The sequence below is a fragment of the Delphinus delphis genome, chromosome 6 (genome assembly GCF_949987515.2).
Source record: "Delphinus delphis chromosome 6, mDelDel1.2, whole genome shotgun sequence".
NCBI lineage: Eukaryota > Metazoa > Chordata > Mammalia > Artiodactyla > Delphinidae > Delphinus > Delphinus delphis.
In genome coordinates, this window is record NC_082688.1 from 8,998,360 (window position 1) to 9,021,140 (window position 22,781).

General features: G+C 57.9%; 1 protein-coding gene across 2 annotated transcripts in view; it reads right to left on the reverse strand.

The window, feature by feature from the left end:
• The window catches only part of LMX1B (LIM homeobox transcription factor 1 beta), a 79,361-nt gene extending 64,638 nt beyond the window's left edge, over positions 1–14,723 (reverse strand). For both annotated transcript variants that reach the window (XM_060013301.1, XM_060013300.1), the window contains exons 1-2: positions 14,585–14,723; positions 13,550–13,736 (exon numbers count right to left, since the gene is read on the reverse strand). In XM_060013301.1, coding sequence (XP_059869284.1) covers positions 13,550–13,736; positions 14,585–14,723 — 326 coding nt within the window. The remainder of the gene's footprint in view (positions 1–13,549; positions 13,737–14,584) is intronic.
• Positions 14,724–22,781: the final 8,058 nt, after the last annotated feature.

Consider the following 22,781-nt stretch of genomic DNA (forward strand, 5'->3'; position numbering starts at 1 on the left):
AGCAGGGCCAGATTTACTAGAACCAGGCTTGGACGGTAATTTTGCGGTCATAACAACTATTTTCTTTACATGCTGCTATAGAAAGGGGAACCCCCGGCTTTAAAAAAAAAAAAAAACCTAATTGAAGACACCATCGAGCGTAAATATGCTGGAGTTTTTAATAAAAACATGATGGAAGAAAACATTCAAAGCTCAATAATCAGAAGCAATTTGCGTTGTGAGGGGAGATGTGTCATTCCCCCCCCCCCCCCCTTGGCTGTGCTCAGCGCGGGACTGGCTCTGGGGCTGGCAACTTTAGACCTATGGCAAAAATAATGAACAGCAGTGAGGCTCGGAGATAGCCTGAAAAATATCCTGGAAAAGAAAAACATATGCCAAAGAGTGTGGTGCAAAAGTCATATTTCATGCCTGACTTTAGAGAATGTTAATAAGGATTAGAACCATACTCCAACAGAACAACTATCAGTCAAGACGGGTAATTAATTCTGCTTCAGATCTCTGCTTGGGAAAATGAAAGCGGTAAGTGTTACTTCACAGCATAGAGATCCCACCGCACTAGAACAACTCAAAGAACTTCCAGAGCTGTGTCCTGATCCCAGCTGAAAGGAACCTGCCTGTCGCTGGCAGTCTCTCCTGATCCGTTGCGGTGTAGATTTGGGGATCTTTTCCGAATTGTAACAATATCAAACTCTTTTTTAATTTCAGGATTGGTTAATAAATATGATTAAGATAACACGTCCCAAACCACATGTCCTCTGTTCGGCCTCCAACATGTGGAGGACAGATGTGTCTTCCGTGCACAGATGACCCAGTCGGCTGCTCCCCCAAGGCAGGGACCCTGGGAGACGGAGCCCTGAGAGGTCCTGGCAGCCCAGTGGCCCTCTGTGGCCCTGACCAGGCTGCTGGCCTCCCTGTGACCTGCTGTAGGGAAGAAGGGCCAAGCCCAGGGGGTCTGGGAGCCTGACACTAAGAGGATGGAGAGGTGGTGGGACGTGGCGCTGTGCTCACCTGGCTCTTGTCCCTCAGTGTCCCAATTGAGAAGATAAAATTCCCAAACCCACATGCTATACAGAAAGCTCGCAGAATCATTTCATCATGGAGGCCTGTTACCCCCTCTCAAGAACCAGAATCATAGGACCTTCCCCCCTCGGTGACCTCAGCCCAGGGGGACAGACTAGGTCACTGATAAAGTCAGAGTTTGGAAGAGGGTTCTAGAAAGAATTGTGGAGTTGCCACATAGACTCCTAACCTGGCAGAGGGCAGACTGAGGTTCCTGCTTCTGTTCCGCTACAACTAAGATTTGGGGCAAGTCCTGGCTACACCTGGGCCCCACTTTTCCCATTTCTACAAGGATCTTGAAGAGGCCTTCAGCTGGGACATTCTAAACCAGCCCAAGGTCCTGGTGGTGGGTGTGGCCCTGGTCCTCCGAGGTCCCTGGAGGACAAGGAGAAGCCAGGTCCTGGAGACCAGGGTAGGGAAGCCAGGGCCATGCTGCTATCCACAGCAGGACTCCAGCTCTGGGGGTGGGAGGCAGCAGGCTCAGAGCCAAGGCTGGTGTGGGTAAGCACCTCTCCCACCCCAACCAAACAGGGCCCTGCCCCCAGAGCAAGGCTCTGGGCCAAGGTAGGAGTGAGCCTCTGTCTTAGCTTTCCCTTGGAGCTAGGAGGGAGGAAGGAGTTAGCCCAGGCCAGGCAGAAGGGCTAAGGGTGCAGAGAGAGGAAGGGCATTCTACATTAGTGGTAGAATGAATGAATGAGTGAATGAATGTCAGAGAGAGAAGAAGGCTTCCCAAACCCATCACAGCAGGCAGGCAGAAGACAGGGCACCTCCTGGAGAGGAAAAAGGCTACTAAATGGTCCCTTGGGGAGGGGCACTATGACCTGGATGAGCCCCAGCTGCTGCAGGGCAGGGGTGAGGTAAATTCTGGCCTCTTGGAAGAGGCGGGAGGGTCTCCTTTCAAGATCACTCCCTTCTCCGAGGCTACTCAGGAGGTCAGGCTCCACCTGAGCTGGATGGGGTCAGGACTGCCTGGTGGAAGAACTGTGTCCCTGGCCGCCTGGCCTTCTTTCAGCTGGGGCCCACTGGCCATCGACTGCTGCGTGTCTGGCCCCCTATTACCGCTCAGGCCCTGGCCTCCCTGTAAGACCCCAGGCCTCTCCCCTGCCGAGGAGCCCAGGCTAGCGGGCAGACGCTGCGAGCCCAAGGCTGGCCCGGCCCGGCTGATATGAACCATCTGCGTTGTCTTAGGCCGCCCCTCTGCCCACTGTCCCTCTGAACTCGGCCGGTTCCCGCGGGCCTTTTGATGCCTCGCAGGGTCACAGACCCCCGCACACAAATCACCGCCGCGGGGCTGGGGGTGGGGCGGAGGCGCTGAAACCTAATCCGCAAAGTTTGCTCTGCTGCCGCCGGCTCGCTCCTTCCCTCCTTCACTCGACCACCAACCCCCCTTTCCAAACAAGGCTTATTTTTCTTGCCAAAAAAACAAAGTTGGTATCAAGTGTTTCGAGGGAGAAAGTCTCTCCCCCGCCTGCCCCCGGCCTGGAAGGAAGGGCCAGAGATGCTGGCTGAGCCCAGGACTGCGGAGGGGGCTCCGGGAGAGCACGGGCGGGAGGTGAGCTCCGGATCCCCAGGTCCGTTGGTCCCCTTCCCAGCTCCGGCGGGTCCCCATGCCCTGCTTAAGAGCCTCAGACCCGACTGTTTTTGACCCTGCCCTGTCCCCCTGGTTGTCCCCTGCCCAGATGGGGCTCCCTCCTTGGGGCTCTCTGTCCCAGAGTGGCCAGAGAGGGAAGCATCACTTCCTGCCCCTTCTCCCTTCCCATAAAATAGCCCTTGCCTGTCGCTTTTACGAGGTGACACCCTGCTTTCAGCCCGATCCTCCCCACGCCCGGAGCCTGGGCTCGAGAGGGAGGAGACTGCGTGCAGTCAGGCATCTCTGGAGCGCTCCCAGGGCGCACTGGGGTCCCCGGGAGGCTGCCCCGGAGCATAGCCTAAGAGCTTTAAAAGGAGGCCAAGGAGTCGGGTGTATTAGAGACAAATTCCTACGAAGTCCCCCCTCCAACTCCGTGGACTCCGGGGCTTTGGGTCTGAGATCCTAGAAGCCGGGCGGGAGGTCGCCGGCCTGGTCCTCTGGAGGGGGTAGCGGAGCCCTGGGGGTGCGCGGGTTTCATTTGCTGGGTGTTGGTGTTGCTTTTGGTTTTTTCAGCCTGTGCAGCGACCCGGAGTCGTGCGCGGCGGCTTCTCGACACCCGCGTCTTCCCACGGTGCCCGGAGGCGAGTGCCAGCGACAAAGGTGCGCGCCCGCGGCGCCCGCTGTGGGGCTGGAGTTCTAGTTGTCGGAGCTGGCAGCCAGGGCTCGGGCAGGGAGGCGACCTTGAGGGCCTGGTTGGTAGACCTGCCTGGATCTGGGCGGCCCGAGCGCCGCAGTAAAGATCCGCACACTGTGGGACAGGGGTGGCGGCGGCGGCGGCGGTGGCGAGAATAGAGGCGCCACTGGCCCAGCAGAGAAGCAGGTTTCTGCAGGGGTTGAACAAAGGAATTCGCCCTCGAAGAAAGGGGCCCAGCGAGCGGCCGGGAATGGTCAACTCGCAGGAGTACCAGCATGGCGACAGCAATCCCAGGGATCCAACGAAATCCGCCCCGCCGAGGACCCCAGGCTGGCATCTCCATTCGACCTCTCCCTGCTTCTCAATCCTGCTTTAATGGGGATGGTGGGTGTGCACTACCCAGTGCCACTTCTCCTGGGAAAAGGGGTCAGATGGGGCCTGTGCTCTCCATCAGTGGAGGCAAAAAACCCCACCAACCTGTATCCTCTGTATCCTGAGTCCTCTGCCCCATTTTCCAGAAGCTGACAACTGAGGCTCCTCCAAAGCGATCCCTTCCCCCACCTTTGGTGCAACGCCTGGCGGCCCGGGAAACCCAAGCGCGATGGGAAATGAAAGGCACGGGGCGGGGGGGGGGGGGGGGGGCCAGGGTTAGAGCCCCCCTCCTCCCTGAGCCCTCGGAAGGGGTGGAGGGGACACGGTTGTAAGGTGCTCGGCTTCTTTTCTCTGCTTGACATGAATAAGGGGATTAGGACGGCAAGTTTCCGTCGTTCACTCCGTCGGACAAAGGGCCCCGCGGTTTGAGCGGCGCAGCCTCTGATTAAACGACAGAGCCCTGTCACTCAGCACCATCCTAGGTACTTGTGTTCGTGACATAATCTTATTAGAAGATAAAACCGGCGAAATCCTTTTCATAATGAAAAGTTACATTTAATGGCTGGACTCGCCCCCCACTCCCTCCCCGGACCCTGCTCGCCTCCCCCCCGTTGCTGTTGGATATGGCTCGCCTGTAATTGGCATTTAAAGCACCAAGTCCGGGAGAAAAACGGGGTTTAGGGTTTTTGTAATCCCCCTAAACTGTCTTTGTTCGAAATCTCCACAGATACAAGTCTGTTAAGAGTAAATATTTGTGGATTGATACAACCCCATTTCCCCCCTGCAAACCGAATCTGAAAAAAAATCCGCCCTCCCGCCGTGGTGCGGCGGGGGCGCCGGAGGGAGGGGGCTGGGTCGGCCCCAGTGTCCGCGCCGGGAACTCGGCTCTCCGGGTGCCTCGCCGCCTCCAGGAGTTGAGGGACTTTGCACATTTCTCAGGCGGGAAAAAGGTCTTAGACTCTTTTTTTCAATTTTCTATTCCCTCGATAAACAAACCTCCCGATCTCGCCGCTTTGGGGCCTGCCCGAGGGGGTCGATCGGAGGGCTTGGGGAGGGGCGAGGGCTTTGCTCAATTCCGAATGAAAATGCGAACTCTCTCCGCCAGCCTTGCTCCCTTCCAGAGCGTTTAAGTGGCTCGGAGGGAACTCCTGGGCCGCGGGAGGCCCCGCCCTGCAGAGCTCCCCGAGTCCAGCCCAGGAGAACACCCGCAGCCGCCAAGGGCCCCCGCAACGCCAAAGAGCCCCGAAGGCTGCCTCGGGGGTCCCGGGCTCCCGGCTCCAGCCCAGCCCGTCCCGGGATCGGATTCCTTCATAAATCAGCGGCTGGGTGAAAGGGCTGCGCTTTAGAAAGGGCAGGACCGTGTGCGCGTATTAGAGCCCCCGGTTCCCAAATCCGGGCTAAACCCCTGGTGACACCGAAATTCATCAACCGCCGCTGGCGCCCGCGGCTCGACCAAGGAGCCCGGGAGCCAAGGAGCCTGTGCACGGCGCTGCCCCACTCGGGGGTGAAGGAGAACGAAGAGCAGGAACCCTCCGAGAGGTGGGCCTGGAGGAGAACGCGGGTGGAGACCGCCGAGAGCCCTCCCGCCCGCGCGCCGGAGGGGGGGGCGCTGAAGGAAGCTCCCTACCCGGAGAAAGGCAGTTATTCTAAACTTTTTCCTTCTCTGGCAAGGACTGGCCTTACTGGGGGCGTTCCGGCGGGAAAAGGGCAGTGATCCCCCCACCCCCTGCACACACACACCCACCCTTCCACGCTGGGTGCTCTAGGGAGAATCACTACGACTGTCCAAAGTGGGAATCTGGGGCTTCCGGAAGTAAGGGGGTGGCTCCCATCCGCTTTGGCAGTTAGACCTGCTGCGGGTGGGGGGAGAATCTGCTACAGGAGTAACTTCGGATCTGAGGGAAGTGACTTAACTCCCTCAGCCTGGGTTTGCTCACCTACACATGGAGCTAGAGCAAAAAAGGTCAGTGCACATCCAGGCACTGGAGAAACACCCATTCCTTTCCTTCTAGGTGCACTGCTGTGGCTTGCCCCTCTGGGCTTAGTGAGGCTCTGCTCTGCCCGTTCACATCTACACCGGCCACGCTCAAGAATCTGTTGGGGAAAATTGGGGACTTACGTGTTTCAGGAGTGACGGGGGCCCATCCACAGGCTGCTGGCTGCCCGCCTCCAAGGACCAGTTTCTGACAGCCAGACCTGCCCCATTCCTTTTGCAAGGAAAAAATTCAAAAACACCAGCCTAGACCCGGGTGAGGAGCAAGAGGGTGGGCAAGGCTGCTCCAGGAGGCCTGTTGAGGAGGCTCCACTCTCTGGGCCTCCCACTCAGGGCAGACAATGCATTCCTGCCGGGCAGGGAGCCTCCGGCTTACTTCCCAGGCAGGCAGGAAGGAAACATACATTGACTGAATGCCGAACGAAGCCTGGCATCTTTGGGTTTCACTTTGCTCTGAACAGCCCTGTGAGATTGGGATTATCACCCCTGTTACACAGAGACAGAAACTGAAGCTTGGGAAGAGGCACCAGCTTCCCTAAATGCCCTTGGCCTGTGTCACTGGGAGCCAGAGACATTTTCAATCCAGATCTGTAATTGCAATCTTGCTGTTTCCTTTGAGAAAATGTGCTCCGCTCAGAGGGCCCTCCTTTTAGAGGAGGTGGTCCCAGAGCACCGTGGTCCTCTCCATCTCCACAGGCTCGGGCAACTCCAGGCCTGGGCGGGTGCCCACACCCAGCCAGCCCAGCAACTATGGCAATTCAGGAGTCACGTGACGACAGTCACTGAGTCTTGGAGGATAGCAGGAGGCGGGAGGGGGGAACAGCAGTCACACCCGGCTCCTCCCCTCTCACCATCGTCGCTGCTGCAGCACCGGCAGAGGCACCTGGGGGTGCGGAGGCACCTCTGGCAGCACGGTGTTCCAGCACGCTCACTCATCTTCCTGCACCTAGCCAGCTGCTCGGTGGTCTCCTGACTCCTGTCAGCCCTGGTGGGCACCTCTGATGCTCTGGGCAGCCTACAGGACCCTCCCCGCTGGCAACCAGCTCACAGTTCCCGAGGAAACCTCTTACAGCACGGCCGGCTAGGAAGCAGCAAACATCTTTGTTTCTTCTGGAACCAGATTCCAGGAACCGGGTTTTCCCCCCCCACTTCACCAAGTGCCAGGCCAGCCAGGTGCTCCGCCGTCAGCCGGCGCACTTGGTCCAGGTCTGGGCCTGGCTCCCAATTGGGACAAAGCCCCCTCCCCCCAGACCCCTATACTCCCCCACCTCCCTTCAGCGCTCCGGGGTCCACCAGGCAGGTCCAGCAGCTGCCCGTCAAGAAGCTGAACAGAAATGGATACAGGGACTTCCCTGGTGGCACAGTGGTTAAGACTCCATGCTCCCAATGCAGGGGGCCTGGGTTCGATCCCTGGCCGGGGAACTAGATACCACATGCATGCCACAACTAAGACCCGGTGCAACCAAATAAATAAATAAATATTAAAACAACAAAAAAGAAATGGATACAATATTGCCCCAGAAATAACAAAGGAAGGGCCCACGCAGGAATTTATTTGTACTGATCAGGCCGGGGAAAGGTAAAGGGCAGCGAGGAAGTGCTGTCAGCCAGGCCTGAAACTCAAGAAAGTTGCCATTCGGAGCACAGTGGCCCCTTATACCCCTCCACTGCCAACACTGCAGTAGTTAAAGCAAACACTGGCCCTTCACGGCCCTGTCAGTTACACCTTCCCCCCGAAAATTACACAAACTTTGAAAGATTTTTCTGAGAGAAGATGGATGCTTCAGGCGACTTGAGGTCAAGGCTAGGCTGTTTAAAGTATATTATTAACAAATAAACATTTACTGCACACACAAAAAAAAAAGAGAAAAAAAAAAAGGAGAAAAACTCTATAGGCCACCGGGGAACCAAATCATGTTGCTTTTGGCTTCAAATGACAGGAGACATTTATGACATGAATGGAGAACACCAGCCGGTTGATGAAATGGCAAACGTCTGCCACTTCGCTTCCTCTGCCTTCGTGAATCAACTTTTTCAAATATGGTTTTCAGCCTTGCCTTCCCCTCAATACCACCGCCTCCCCACTTCTGACTGCAGTGGCAATAAATGTATATAATTTTGGTTTTGCTCTCTGCTGCCATCAGCACAGAATCTGGGGGTTGGAGAGGGCTGGGTCAGCCAGAGAGCCAAGGGCCTTGGGTCCTCCTGCACCCTCAACTGAATGACAGCTCACAGGAGCTCCCTGGATGAGTGGACCACCCCTCTCTTCTTCCCTCCCCTGAAGCTGGGGCCTGACTGTGGCGTCCAACAAATTGGAAGTTATAACTCACGTCATTGAGAGTATCCTCCGTCTCTCCGCCTAACTAATGCCAAAGTAGGACTGGGTGGTTGTGAGTGTGTGTGTTTTCCCTTTTCTGTTTTAAAAACCTCACAGCTGCAGGGTAGAGGAAGTTCCTTGGGGAAGCACTGCCAGCTTTCATGGACCAAAAATACCTCCTTGGGCTGGAGGAGCCTCCTGACTGCCCAGGCTGGTGTCTCTCACCTGAAAAACATACAAATCCTTGGATCTCTCCCTCACACACCCCCTCTTCTGACTCTCCCCTGCAGCCTCGGAGATGTCGGTTGAGCTTTATTTTCTGTCATTTGAGTCACAAAAACAAATGAGCATGAACAGTTTTCCAAATATTAAATTATACTATTGTGTGCTTTTCCAAGTTATATGCAGACCAGGTAGATTCCAATTGTTCCCCAGTGGAAGGATCTTTGCTTTAGTCCAACCTCCAACCCCCAAGGAGAAACAGGTCAGCACACCAGGCCCACCCTGCTGCCTGCCCTTCCTGCAAATGCACAGTGGGCATTTGTTTTCACTCATGTAATCAGAAGCTTTTCTGCCCCTCTCGAAGTGCAGGAGAGGATACTGGATCCCATGAAGTGTGAAACATTTACTGAAACCTCCCCACCCCCACCCAGGTACCTCGTGTAATCCTCACAACCACCCTGAGAAATATCATCACTCCCACTTTGCTGATGGAGAACATGGGGCTCAGAGATGGGCAGCCACTTGACTAAGATCACACAGCTACTGAGTGCTGGGCTGTGAACCCAGGTCTGTCTCACACTGTCCCACTCAGGAAAAGGGAATGGTTTTCCCAGGGTATCCCTCATCTTCCCTGCACAGAGGCTTATGACAAGCCTAGCATGCCAGCTGCCCCTCTCTTTGGCAGGGAACCCATGGGCAGTTTGGTGTGTGGCCTTGGAGACAAGGCATTCCTTGCCACGCTGATGGTGATAAAGTAACAACAATAATTTCCAGAGTATTAACAACATGCCAGGCAAGATGCCAGGTCCTTTGGGGCATGTTATCTCCAATCCTTATAAGAATACTTTCCCCCGGGTGGCTATGTCCCCCATTTTACAGAAGAGGCTCAGGTAGGTGTCAAGGCTCTGTGGTCCTAAGCCTGGCTCCAATGGGCAGACAGGAGGGAGCTGAGGGTCACCAATCACATACCCCAGAGGAGATCCTCACAGCCTGCTTCCCCCACTCGAGAAAAACCCAGCAAACAAATTAGGCTATACCAGCCCAGAGCCTAGGGAATACAGGGTGAGCCGGGAGTCAGCTGTGAATAATGTCTCTGTTCAGCAGCGGAGAACTGCAACCCCAGGAAGGCCTTTGGTTACCTTTCCGCCTACAGCCAAGGTGCTAGAGTTAAATGCAGAGGTGCCCTCCCAGGAGCCAGAGGGTCCCCAGACTTGGGCTGGCAGAGTGAGCCTTTCAGCCCTTAGATCTCCAGGAAGAGCACTACGGAGGCCTTTTAATAAGGGAAAGCGCTGGCTCTTCCTTCCAAGAACATCCACTTCCAGGACAGGCCCTCTGGCCCAGACTGTGGGCAGGGGTGTCTGCAGCTCCGAATTGGTCTGATGGGGGCCATGCCAGCTGGGGTACCCACTGGTGGAGGGGATGCTGCTGGTAACTGGCACCCTACCGCAGGGCCTAAGGGAGGTCTCCCAAACTGGAAGAAGCAGCAGGCAGAAAAGGCTGGGGCCTGACTTTGCTCTACCCGTGCGCCACACCCGCCGCTCTGAGGAGAGGTGAGCCTCCCAGGAAGGCCTTTCCCGGTGTAAACACTTCCCAGGAAAGGAATGTGCTGGGAAGAGCTGGTTGGGCCACTGGAGCCGCAGCCAGCTGGGGTAAATTTAAAAGAAGAAAAAAAAAAATCACCCCAGGACTCAGACGGCTTTTTGTGAAACTCAATCAAAGCTTCGCTGCCCCACTCCTGCTGCAGTGGGCGCATCCTACCTGGGCAGGCGAGGCCCAGGGGACCGGCGCGGGCTCGGCGGCAGAGAGGCGAGGCCGCCCGGGAAGGCCCGGTGGCAGAAGCGCACCGCCAGCCCGGGACGCCGAGGTAGGCGCAGGGCGCACGCAGGCTCCGGCTCGCACACCGACGAGGCTCGGGTCGTCAGACCTGGGAGCTGTCTTACAAGCGATTAGGCTCCATTTTGTGACAGATTTTTGGACTCTCCACCGACCCTCCCCCCTTCCGGAGCCTCCTCCCGGAATTCGCCACCTCCTCGGGATAGAAAGATAGAAACCCTTTCCAGACAAGCGACAGACGGCAGGAAAAGAGAGTTACATAATTCTATTTGGCCAAGCGGCAAAGAAAAAAAATTGAGGAGAGGGATTTATGTTGTCATTTTTTAAAAATGCGTTCTCCGGTGAAGGAAGGAGAGAGGTGTTCGTGATTTTGCGTTTGGAGGCCGCGTTTCCTCCCGGTTTCTAACCGGGTTTTCTGTCCGAGAAGGAGCTCGGGCTGCCGAGGGGCCAGAGGCTCGGGCATAGGAGAACTATCCGATGATTTTTTTTTTCCCCCCTGAAGGAGCCCCCGAAAAACACGTACTGAGAAAAAGGAGACTTCGAGTTACGCGTGAAAATGCACAAATGCCGTGGTGGCCTGCGCTCCACTTTGCAGGTCCAGGACGTGCGGGTGGATTTTATCAAACGCTATTAAATGCACCCAAACGTCAATTAATCACCCCGTGGTGCATAAAATAACGCTGTGCCTCTGGGTCTGTGTCCCGGATCTCTAAAACAAATCGAAAGGAGGAAGAGGCGCTTAATAAAAATAGCAATCTCCTTCCAAGGACCGAGCCCGGCAACTCCTATCGAGACGAAGAAACATTTTTCAAAAGTTATGGCGGGGGTGTGTGTTAATTTCCCAATACCGCTGACGCACAGACTCCACAAAATTGAGAAGGCACGTTCCTGCGCCCACTTGCCTGGATTCTCGTCTGAAAAGCATTTACGCACAGATGCAATAAATATGCATCTGCGATCCTCAAAGAAAAAAATAAATCGTGAAATACATTTTTACTGTGCAAAGAACATCGCTTCCCAGTGAGCCCCCGCCTGCGTCTCTGCGCTGGCTCTCCCAGAGAAAAGCTGATGCGAGATCCGACTGGGTATTTGTCCCCAGAATTGTCTTGATAACAACAATCCCCCTTCAGCCCTCAACTGGCCAGCCTAGTGCAGATACCTAATTGGCATTATTGGAAGAAAGGGGGGGGCGCGAAAGAGGAAGGCACCGTGAGAGGCATGAATAATGCCCGCCTGCTGCCCTCGGGACCTAGACTCGAGCTGGAGATTCGCCCTGAACCAAAATTCACCCGCCAGCACACCCCTAACTGCACTGAGGGAGAAAGCTCTTAGGCGCCCTCTTTTCTTTTTTAAACAAACATATTTTCGGCAAAGCAATCGCTGTTTAATGTTTAATTGTTTTGTAAAATGAGGGAGTTGGCCATTCAGCTTTAAGGGATCATCTAGCTCAACATTTGTGACTTTACAATTCTGTGCTCTGAAGAACCAGGGGGCATCCTCTCCTTGTTTTAAGGAAAAGCTCTGTAAATGACTGAGGGGTGGGGAGGAGAGAGTGAGCAGATATGTACAAGAGGCTGGAAAGAGTCTTTACAAAATGTAAAAAAAAATTTTTTTCAAAAATTTGCACAAATGACTCGGAGGCCCATTTCCAGTTTTCTGGGTCTCCAGCCCGCACGTGTTAAGTGATCCAGGCTGAGCTGTGCGGGGAGTGGCACTGCCACAACCGCGCTCGGGGTCAGGCAAACAGAGCAAGGCGAGGGGTGCAGGACAGCAGGATGTGTGTGGACTTAAGGCCGGTGAGCCCTGCTGAGGGGCCAGCCCCAAGCCTCCAATCACATCTACCCCAAACTACTTTCATCACTTTACGCTGCTGTACGCCTGCCTGTGGCAGAGCTGACCGGTGGCCTCACTTTCTCCTGGAAGTAGAATCATATCAGTCCGGGGCACAGCACAAACACGATCAGTGGCAGTGTGCCTAACCTGGGGTGGTCCAGAAGGGGAGGTCTCTGGGACCACAGAAGAGCTGACTCTGAACAGGGTCCCAGTTCCTGCTCTCACTGCCCCCCAGCTGGCAGGAAGTACAAGGCAGAAAAAGCAGCTCCTGCTGAGCCCCCAGAGCAGGGGAGCACCGTCAGAATAGGTGCTAGCGTAGGGCGCACACGGAGACTTCTGAAGTAGAACCCGACGCCCTCTCAAGGGCTCTGGCCTGCAGTCCCACCTATTTCCAGGTCTCGGCCAAGCTGCTCCACTTCCCATCAGGGCCTGGATTTAGGGACAGTCCCTGGGCAGAGCAGGTAGGCTGCACTTAACTACCAAGCACTGGCAGCCCAGCCTTTTCCCAGAGGCTTGGGCACACACAGCCCCCCTCTGAGGCCCAAACCACTCGAGCAGCCTACCCACCCTACAGCCCCATCTGAAACGGTTTTCTGGGCTTCGCTAGAAAGTTCTCACAGGCACCCGCTTGTCTCCAAATTGCTGCCCTGGGCATCCCCACACCCCTCTTCCTCGTGTTGCTCCTCTCTGCCTCCCTCTTAATCACACTGTCAGGCACAAAACTCAGAGGGTCAAAAGAAAAAGGAAAAAAAACCAAAACCTGGATCTACTCTTATCTGCCAGGAGCCCCCTGCCAGACAAACCCACAGTCTCAGCTAAACGCAAAAGTCAGTAGGTAGGGCTCAGCCCAGTTTCTGGCCTCAACGCTGAGGCTTGGGCTCCGCCAGGGCGGAGCAAGCCATCCTGCCCCAACACATACACATGGCAAGAAAGAAGGGCTGCTGGGGAAGGTTGACTTGGCCAGTTCCTCACCCCATGGGGAACCCAGGTTGTGGTTTCCCACCTCTTAAGGTCCTCTTCCTAGACAGCTTCTCCAGCCAACAATTATACGAGCAAAATTCCCGCATGGAACGGTTTGGGGAGAATGCACACCCTTTTCTCTCCATCAGGGGCTGAAAGTGCAGCAGGAAGCCTGGCAGGAAGGGGGCATCCCTGGCTGCTTGGGCACTTCAGCACCCTGCCATTCCACCTCCTTGCTTCAAGAATCCCAAACCAACACAAACCCTGCCTTTGGGCTGGGGAAGCACACCGCCAGTGCCCGGCTCCCTAAAGCACTGCTTTCGTTTGAAAAATCAATTCTCGGTCCCCAATGCAGGCCTCAGTGAAGCCAGCCCCTGTCCCACGACTGCAGCATCGTACCCCCTCGTCGGCCCAGGGCCTTGTCCCGCACCCCGACTGAGCGGCCCAGCGCAGGTTTCCCGGACAAAGGATGGCAACGGGGGCTGCCGGAGGGTCCTGGCTACCCCACCAGTGCTGGACGCGCTGGGACGGCTCTGCCCTGCCGGGAGACGCGCAACCCGCGGAGTTCTCGGAGCTGACGGGCCCAGCGGCGCGCAGGGCCGGCGGCAGGGCGGACGCGGGCCCGACATGGCAGGGGGGCGGCCGGGCTGGAGTGCCGTGCGGCTGCGGGAAAGGAGAAGGACGAGAGGCGCTTACTGTTGGTAGTCTTGTTTGCAGTACAGTTTCCGATCCCGGAAGTAGCAGCTGGTGGTGAGGGCTTGCTGACACGCCGCGCACTGCAAACACTCCTCGTGCCAGGACGACTCGTTGACTCGCATCAGGAAGCGGTCGGAGATGGGCCGCTGGCAGCCCTCGCAGACGGCGGGATGCGGGCAGTCGGAGCCTGCAGCGCACAGGGCGAGAGACGGACCGTCAGCGCCGACCAGCCCGGCCCAGCGTCCCGATCGCGCGGTGCCCGCAGCTCCGGCCCCAAAGGCGAGGGCAGCCCGGTACCGCCGTCCGCCGCCTGCGCTTCCCCGGCCGCCGCGCCAGGGGCCGGGCAGCCTCAGCTAGTTCGTCCCAGTCAGCGGACTCCGCCGCGGAGAGGCCGCGGGCCTGGAGCCTCGGCTCGGCGCTGCGCGCTCCCCTTCTCCGGAGATCGAGCGCTTGGTGATAATATATATGAGAACGAGCACGGCGCGGGGCAGCCGGCTGGGACCGAGACAGGAGAGGTGAGGCTTAGGCGCCCGCTGGCTGACACGCCCCGCGGTGGCGTTCGTTGTCTTCTCTCTCTCATCTCCCCAAAATCTGTGGTTTAGCTGACCCAGGGAACATTTCCCTCTTAGAGACTCCCTCTTCCCAGGAGACCTGGCACCACTCTCAAGCTTGCCAAGGTGACTGACTACTTGAGTCCTCCATCACCCCTGCCACCCGCCTCCTACCTCTCGCCCGGAGTGGCAGCTCTGGAACTGAGGCCCGGTGAGGATGGGGGGTGGCGGCTGGAGCTGTCCTGTCCTCGCTCCTCCTAGGTGGTGTCCCTGCATACCTCTGTCCCCTCAGGATGCCTGTCTAGGCGTGCCTGCCTGTTGCCCCTCTGGTGATCACTCCAGGAGTTTTCTCTCTGTGTCCCCCACGCCCCCATGTTCTGCAAACCACTGTCTTTATCCGTTGGACTGGAACCCTGTGTCCACCTCGGAACGAGACCCCTGTCCCCTGCCCGTGACCACTCGGGCGTTCCGACCCCGCACTCACCCAGCAGCACCCCTAGAGTGGCGGGCCCGGGGCGCAGGGCGTGCTCCTCCATCTTGATGCCGTCCAACATCTTAGCGCAGTCCGTCTGCCCGCGGGGGAAGCACCTCTCCAGCGATTCGGGACCTGTTGCTATATCCATGGGACGCGGGGCGCGCTGCGAGCCCCGCCGGCCAGGGTGCTCACCCGCCCGCCCGCCCGCCTGCCGGCTCGCCGCCGCCGCGGCGGCCCGGGAGCCGGGGAGGCGCGGCCCCCGCGGGTTGGGGGCTGCGGCTGGGGCCGCCGGCTGCCCCGGCGAGCGCGGAGCGGCGACGCGCTGGCCCCGGGCCCCGGCGTCGTGCGGGAGGGCCGGGGCGGCTGCAGTCCGCGCCGCGCTCTCCCGAGCACTCGTAGCCACGCGCGCCGGCTCCTCTGTCACCTGCTTGTCAGCCCCGGAGCCGGGCTGCAGCGGCGGCGGCAGCAGACGGAGCCGCGGGGAGGAGACGGCGGCGGCGGCGGCGGCGGCGGCGGCGGCGGGCGGGGGAGGGGGTGGGGGGGGTGCAGGGGCGGCTCCGCGGGCTGCGGGGGGGCGCGGGCGGCGCTGCGGGGTCCCGGGCGGGGCGCAGCGGGCCGCGGAATTCCAGGCGCGTTCCCCGAACTACTCTAGTGCCATAGTGCGCCCGAGGAGCCGCTCGGTTTAGAGCTGGAGCTGGCGGCGGAGGGATACTCCAGCCGGGAGCCGCCTCACCCCTCCTCAAACTTCCTGACATTTGAACTCATTGGTGCGCCTCGTATCCCTGCGCCGGGATGAGCCGGAGGCTCCACGTCAAATAGTGCCGTCGCTGCCCCCCCGTTCCCCGCGGGAGGGCTCCCCGCGCCCCCGGCTTGCGCCCCGCGCCGTGCCCGGCCCCGAGTGCGGACCTGGGCGCCCCGGCCAGGCCGAGCGCCCCGCTGGCCCCTCGCAGAAGTTTGGGTCGCCTTCGAAACAAATCCTTCTGCCCCACCCCCTTGAAAAACTGATTTGGGAGTTGGGGAATGAAGGCTTTCTTTTTTTCTTTCTCGCCTTCTTTATTATTAATATTTTGTAAAGCTTCAGCGCTAAGAGGAGTGGCCCTGAGCGAGGCCAGACTGCACGGACGGCAGGGAGCGCAGCGGCTCCACCAGGGGACGGCGCCGGCCGGGAGTGGCCGCCCGGGGACCCCGACTGTTGGCCGAGGTAGGTCGCACCAGGCTGAGTTGGCGTCCCCCGGGTGGCGGCGCCTTCCCGGAGCCGGTTTCGTCCGTGGAGAGGGCTGGCTGCCTGGACTGAGGGACGGGGACTGGCAGGAGGGGAGGGCTGCTGGCTCAGGATTTGCCAAAGTCCTGGCTCGGGGAGAGGGGGATTTGGCTCCAGATTTGGGGTGTGGGTCCGGGAAAGCGTCAGGCGTGGCAGAGATTGGGTGGAGAGGTGAGCGAAGATCCCGGAAGAGCCCCGGGATCAAGGATGGGAACACTGGGAAGGCAAGAAAGGTGAGGCCCGGTTTCAGGCGACCTAGAGTTTAGAGAATGATTAGGTGTGAGAAAGGGATCGCGGGTACGGGTGGGGCAATGGACGAGAACCTGGCCTCACAGGATTGGGAGTGAGGGCCATGGGTAGAGAGTGGTGGCTCGAGGGTCGCGGACTGAAGACCCTGGAAGATGTGCGTTGGGCTGCTCGAAGGAAACCGGATTGATCGCTGGGATAGGCGACCTTTGGTGGCGGAGGGACCCTGCCGGGGTCGGTAGGCCGTGCCCGGCAGGGACAGGGCCCTGGCCAGCCTGGGCAGCGTGGGCCTCGGCACTGGGGAACGAAAGGCCGGAGAGACCGAGCGGCCGAGTCCAGCGCTGGGTGCGCAGGCCGCTGCGTCGGCTGCAGTGCACCGCGCCCAGGCCGGCTGTGTCTTCGGCCTCCGGGGTCCGCATGGAGTCGCGGCTCGCCCGGGAGCAGGGCGGCCGATGCAGCCCCGAGGCAGGAGCAGATTGACCCTGCGAGCCGCTGCGGGGCAGCCCGAGCCCCTCCCGGAGCGGAGCATTGGCGCGGAGCGGGGCGGGGGCGGAGGGCAAGGGAGGCGGGTCCCCTGACCCCGCTGGAGGCAAGAGGGCAGATCGGATTTGGAGCCTGCGGGAGGCTTGGTCAGAAGTGGCCCCCTGTGCCGCGGGGCCCCGCGGAGGGGCCCGGCTTTGTGGAGGATTAGAAGCTCCCGCCCCAGCCCAGTACCTGCGTGTGTGTCGGTGGGTGTCTGTGTGTGTCTGTGCACATGGATGCTCCCGCCTCTGAGGCTCTTACATGTCTATGCACCCGTGTCTCTGTGCACACACACAATTTTTCCGCGTCCCTGCGACAGTCTGGGCTCCGAGTGGCTCCGAGTGTGTGAATCTGTGTCCCCTGCATCCGTGTGTGTGTTTGGATGTGAATCTGCTGGGCCTTACATACCTCCATCTCTTCCGTGTTTTTGTAGGTCTTTGTGTGTGTCCCTGTGTCTGTCACTCTATGCGGGTGCCACGGTCTTTGTATGTCTTTCATCCTCCGTATTGTGTCTGGGATCCTTTTCTGTTTATGTGTCTGCGTGTCACCTTTGTGTGTCTTTGTGTACCTCCGAGTTTCCGAATGATTCTGTGTGCTCGTGTGTCCCACAGTTTTTTTCGTGTGTGTGTCTTTGTGTCTCCGTGTATTTCTTGATTTCTTGGCGTTTTTGTATCCAGGACGGTGGTAAGTAGATGTGGAGTTTCTCTCACACGCCCTTGGTCCCCGGTCCTTGCGCAGCCTGGAAACCCCAGGCCTTGAGCTCCCGAGGCTGGGCCTGGGCCGCCCGCTCCGGGCATCTGGGACGGGGGCGCGACAGCTGCCGGGAGAAGCCAGGCGGACGAGGCTCGGGCGCTCAGAGTCGGGCGGCGCAGAGCCCGGCGCAGGGCTGGCGGACCGATCGGGGGCATTCTGCCCTCTGCTGGCAGCGCTACGTTCTTGCACCCGCTGTCGGGCGACTGCCTGCAGGCGAGAGGGTCCATGTTCCAGGCCCAGATCGATCCTCTCTTCTCCTTCAGAGCGCACTTAGGAATCCTCTTCCATCGATTAGGAATCCTATTCCATCACAGGCCCTGCAGACCCACCCCAGACTCCAAATTCCCGGTACAGCGTTGCATCCCCCTGCCCCTGTTTTCCAATCCCCACCTTCCGTGTGCCGGGCCTCTTCTCCACACTTCTCTTCTCCCCTTTGGCGGAATGGGGGCCTCTGTGGCCCGGCCTCTGAGGCTTCTCTTGACTCCCTGGCTGGCGTTCAGAGTCGTCGAGACTGCCCAGGGTCGCATTCCCAGGCCGCCCAAAGGCCGGGTCTCCAGGCAGAAGGACGTGCAGGCGGCCCCCTCGGATGCCACGGCTCATCTGACCTGGGGCGCACAGAATCTTGGCATGTCACCCCGTGCCCCTGCCGGCGTCACAGCCCACACCACCAGGGCCTACATCAGGAGGGCCAAGGCAGGTGCTCAGAGCTGCCCGCAGCTGCCGAGGTGCGGGTGTGGACCCAGGCAGCTGGCTGCTCTCTCTGGTCTGGAAGTGGGGCTGCTCAGGCCACGAACCTGGGGTCCCGTCTCCTCGTCCTCCCCGCTCACTGTGCATTAATCCCCCCACCCACCCCGACTTTGGATCAACCCATAGGTCCTGTTCCTTGCCCTCTGTCCCGGCTCCCCGGTCCCTCATTCCCCCAGCTGAGTCGGCGGCGTCCCGGCTCCTTCGCACACGCGTTCAGACGCCCCAGGTCTCTTTCAAGCACAATCGTGGCTCCTGCGCCTCCCGCTTCCCCTGATGAAAACGTGGCAGACTGAATGGTAGAAACAGGGCCTAGGCCCGAAGTCGGGTACTGCCCATAGGCGGCGAGTGGCATCTTGCTGCGCCTGACGGGAGCCGGTGCGATCCAGGACCTGCCGATTCCCCAGGGCAACCCCGGGCGCTCCGGCCGATACGGGATTCTCTCTGGCTCGGACTAAAGCGTCAGAAACAGCTTCAGATTTTCTCCACCTAAGGAAAGACCGAGTCGGCTGTTTGGAATCACTTGGGAAGAAGCAAGATCTGAGATGGAGGCTCTAGGGCGGGAGTCAGCTCCCCCAATTCTGCAGACACCCCATCTCCACTGAGCCCTTCCCTGTGCCTCCCTGCTCCTTTCCGTAGGGCTTTGCACTCCCGAAGCCTGCCTTCGCTACCAGCGGCTCACAGGCACGGCCCTAGGACCCCCCTCTCCCCCCAGCGGAGGCCTGTCCGTCCTCCCTCGAGCGGTGCTTCTGACCAGAGCCAGCCGCGGGGTCCCCTCTCAGTTTACAACCCCAGCTGGAAGTGAGAATCCTGGGCAGGGGTGGAGTACAGGGAGCTGCCCAGCCGAGTGCTGTGCAGCGTGAAGGCGCGGGCGCTGAGCTGCAGGGATCCGCGATTCCACCCTGCCAGCAGGGAGAGTTGGGGCTGCCAGAGCACCCGGACCCGTCCCGCGCTGCCCGCCCACCACTGGCCCTGGGGCTCCTCAGATCCGCGGGAGGGAGTCAGGTTGGACCAGAGCCGCCCCCAGCCAAGGGCCGGGCTGGGGGCTGCTATTCCCAGGTCGTAGCCGGGCTCCGGAGACCTGCGTGCTCAGGGAGTGGAGCCGGTCGGCACTGGAAGAGGGCGGGTGTCCCGGCCTTTGGAGCCAGTGGTGACCACCCTTGGCTCCTTGGATCGCATCTGTACTTGACCCCAGGACACATGGGTCAAAGGCTCAGTCCCCTTCTCAGCTAGCAGAGAGATGGATGTGTGTGATAAGTAATCCGGTCACCTTCCCACAGCCCAGGGAAAGGTGTCTGTGGAGAGCTCAGAGATCCTGAGCCCTGTGGAGGTCCACAGAGAGGAATGACTGGGGAGGTCCAAGCTGGGGTCCCTCTGACTCAGGACTGGAAGCATGTTCTCACTCTCCCATCTGGAGTTTTCTAGGCTGAGGTGGCAGGGAACGAGATTTTAGTCGGACCTTGCTGATGAGGCCCAGTGTGTGTGGCTCTGAGGCTGTGTGCTGATGTGTGTCTGTATGCAACGTCGGGACCGCCCAGCTCCAGCAATAGTCCTTCTGCCCTCTCTGCAGCCTAGCCCCACCCTCAACCAGCTGGTGGGGTCTCTGGCCACAGACTCATGACTTCTCAGCACAAGGTCTGGGTCATTAGTCATGGGATTTCTCCCTGGTGGGTCAGGAGATCAGGCTCCCTCAGATCCGAAGGCTGCTTTGAGCCCTCGGGGCTAGCGTGGCTAGCCACCCTGGCCAGGTGGCTCAAGGCTAAGGTCTTTCACTGGCCGGGCAGTGGTTAGAAGTGAGGTCAAGAGCAGGTGTCAGGGAGTCACCAGATCTGGCTCAGGACCTCTGGAAAGTCCTGCCCTCTCTCTCTACCGCAGCTTTCTTGTCTGTAAAGTGGGCATAATAATAGCATGTATTCCCACAGGGTTGTTGAATGCAATTCAAGTGCTCACCACAGTGCCTGGCACTTAGCAAGTCTCTACTCAAATATTGGCTGAAAGAGAGTCCCCAGGACTTAGGGAAATCACAGCTGCCTCCTCCCCCTCCAACCAGGGCCGGAGGGGAACCAGACACACCCTGAGCTCAGCAATCTCTCTTCCTTTAGGGCAGGTGAAACTCAGGTCCAGGCAGCTGTGGGCTGGGCACAGGAGACCCCCCAGGCAGTGCCTAGACAGCCAGCACAGACAGTCTCAGCCTTCACTACTTGCTTGGGCTGTGGAGCGCAGGCTGGGGTTTTTTGGAAGGCAACAAGATTAAGGGCTTCAGCCAGTGCATCAAAACTGTGTATGTGGGACTCTCAAGGTGCCATTTATATTTATTTCTTAAAAGGCACTTTCCTCAAGAATCTTTGCATTTCTTGCCAAATGGATGGGTTGGGTTATTTCAGCAGCCCATCTAGAACCAGGGGCTTTCCCGACAGAGGACCTGAACCAGAACAAAGAAAAGGCCAAGGACCATATCTGGAGCCATAAAACCCCCATTAGGACACTAAGAACAACTCGCAGAAAGACATTTTATATGAATTGGACACAAATTCACAAAAGCAAGAAAGTTCATTGGTCTCCACCCTGAGGGTCCATGGCTGGGGAAGGGGACTGGGTGTGATATGGGGGTGAGCGCCCATCCAATTTGATCTTTATCTTAAATCCACTTCAAAAGCTGGGGATCAGCAGAGTTGGAGGTTTGCCTCTTCCTGTAATTATTTGGTGTCTAGTAAAGTTTTTATGAGTGTCTGTGCAAATAGATGTATTTGATGTGCATTTGTTTGGGCTCGTGCTGCTTTATATAGGAGGCGTGTGCGTCTTCCGTTGGTCCTCAGAAAAGAATGAGAGTGAAAATAAAAATAAAATCTAGATATCCGGCCCAGGGAGAGGGGCGGAGCCGAGGCAGTCCCACTACAGACCGACACCCCTCTGACAAGGGCTCGTGGGCACCGGGATGCCGCCAAATGAGTTTGCAGCCTTTGGGTTTCCTGTGTAGAGTTGCTCGGGGCTGGGAGGTGGGCTTGGTGAAACACAGATTCTAGGAAGGCTTTTTTTGGAAACAGAACTCTGCCTGTCTTTTGATTACTGTCCTCTGGGTATCCTTGGTGAAGAAAAATGAATAATAGACAAGGGTGAGTTTTGGGGTTGTCACGTTATCATTTAAGTGGCAGGGTAAACCTACTTCTCTGGAATGTGAGCTCAGCAGAATCTGGTGGCGCGGCAGGTTGAACGGAGATATGGCTCCCCGGCCCTCTCCGGACAAGGTGGCCGGGGTGGGACAGGATAGGTGTTCCTCCTGTGTGGCTCGGGAAAGCAAGGGTGCTCCCTAAGGGCCAGGAGCCAATCCAGGGTGTCAGGGGCTAGGAGCATCCATGCCCGTCTCACGTGTCCACCTGGCACCCAGGATGCAGCCTGCAGGTGCATTCAGTTTAGCCCATGCTGGGTTGTCTCTCCTCCCAGCACTGCAGTCCTGATTTATTTGTTCTAAAATTATTTTAGTATTTTACTGAAGTATGATATACATATAGAGAAGTGCACAGTGCATAAATTTACAAAGGGGACACGGTGATGTCTCCGACACCCCAATCAAGAGAGAGAATGTTCTGGCTCCCCAGAATCTCTTCTCATCCCCCCCACCTCCAGGCACTACCCATCCCTTCTTCCAAGGAAACCACTATCTGGTTTCTAACACCATACATGAGTTTCATCTGTTTTTGAATTTTATATAAGCAGAATCGTAGAGTATATGTGTCTTACCAGACTTTAATCATGAGATTTTGCATGAAAATATGGATTTTTCTCCTGAAACATCAGAGGTCTGATTATCTTGGACCCTTATTCCAGCAGGGTGTTGATAATCTGGGGCTGAATTGTGCCCTTCCTCCCTCCCCCCAGTTAACCCCCACTCCCACCCTGCTCCAGGCAGGACACCTGCCCTCTTCAGTGTCTGGCTTGGTGACTCCTGCTGTAAACCTATGGCTTCTCCCGTGATCTTCAACCCCTCCTCAAAAGGAATTAACTGTGTGTACACTGGGGAAGTACATCCAGAATCTTCTCTTATCTCAGTCCCTTCATCTACATCCAGTACCCTCTGAGGTAGAAATCATGAGACCTTTTAACAGGTGAGGAAATCAGCACCTCAGAGAGGTGAAATCACTTGCCCGGGGTCACACAGCATTGTAAGTGTCAGATCCTGGATTCAAACCTGGATTGGCCAGACCCCAAACCTCAGGCTCTTGTCACCTCCCCACATGGCTCCCCTGGGCATCCAGGCCCAGGCGTGAACAATCCCCTTCTGCCTCCTTCTAGCGGGGAGGAAGCTGGACTTTTTCCAAAGGAAACGCTGGGAAACACAAAACCCAAAACAGAAAACAGGGCAGGGATGGTTCCCAGGCCCCGGCAGCCTAACCTCGGATGATGCAAGTCTAGTCTGGGACGGGCTGGTCTGGACTGGTGCAGCCTCCCCAGATGCAGCAAGGGAGGGTTGCATCGTGCCAGTCACTGAATATCCACCATGTGCCAGGCACTTCCTGTATGTCATCTCGAAATGTTCACAAGGTGCCTATGAGGTAGGTATTATTATTTAGCCCCACTGTACAGATGAGAAAACTGAGGTTCAAAGAGGTCAATGTCTCGCCTTGGACCACAAGTGTATGAGTGGTATGTCTTTGTTCTGTACCACATTGGCTCAGTCTTCTT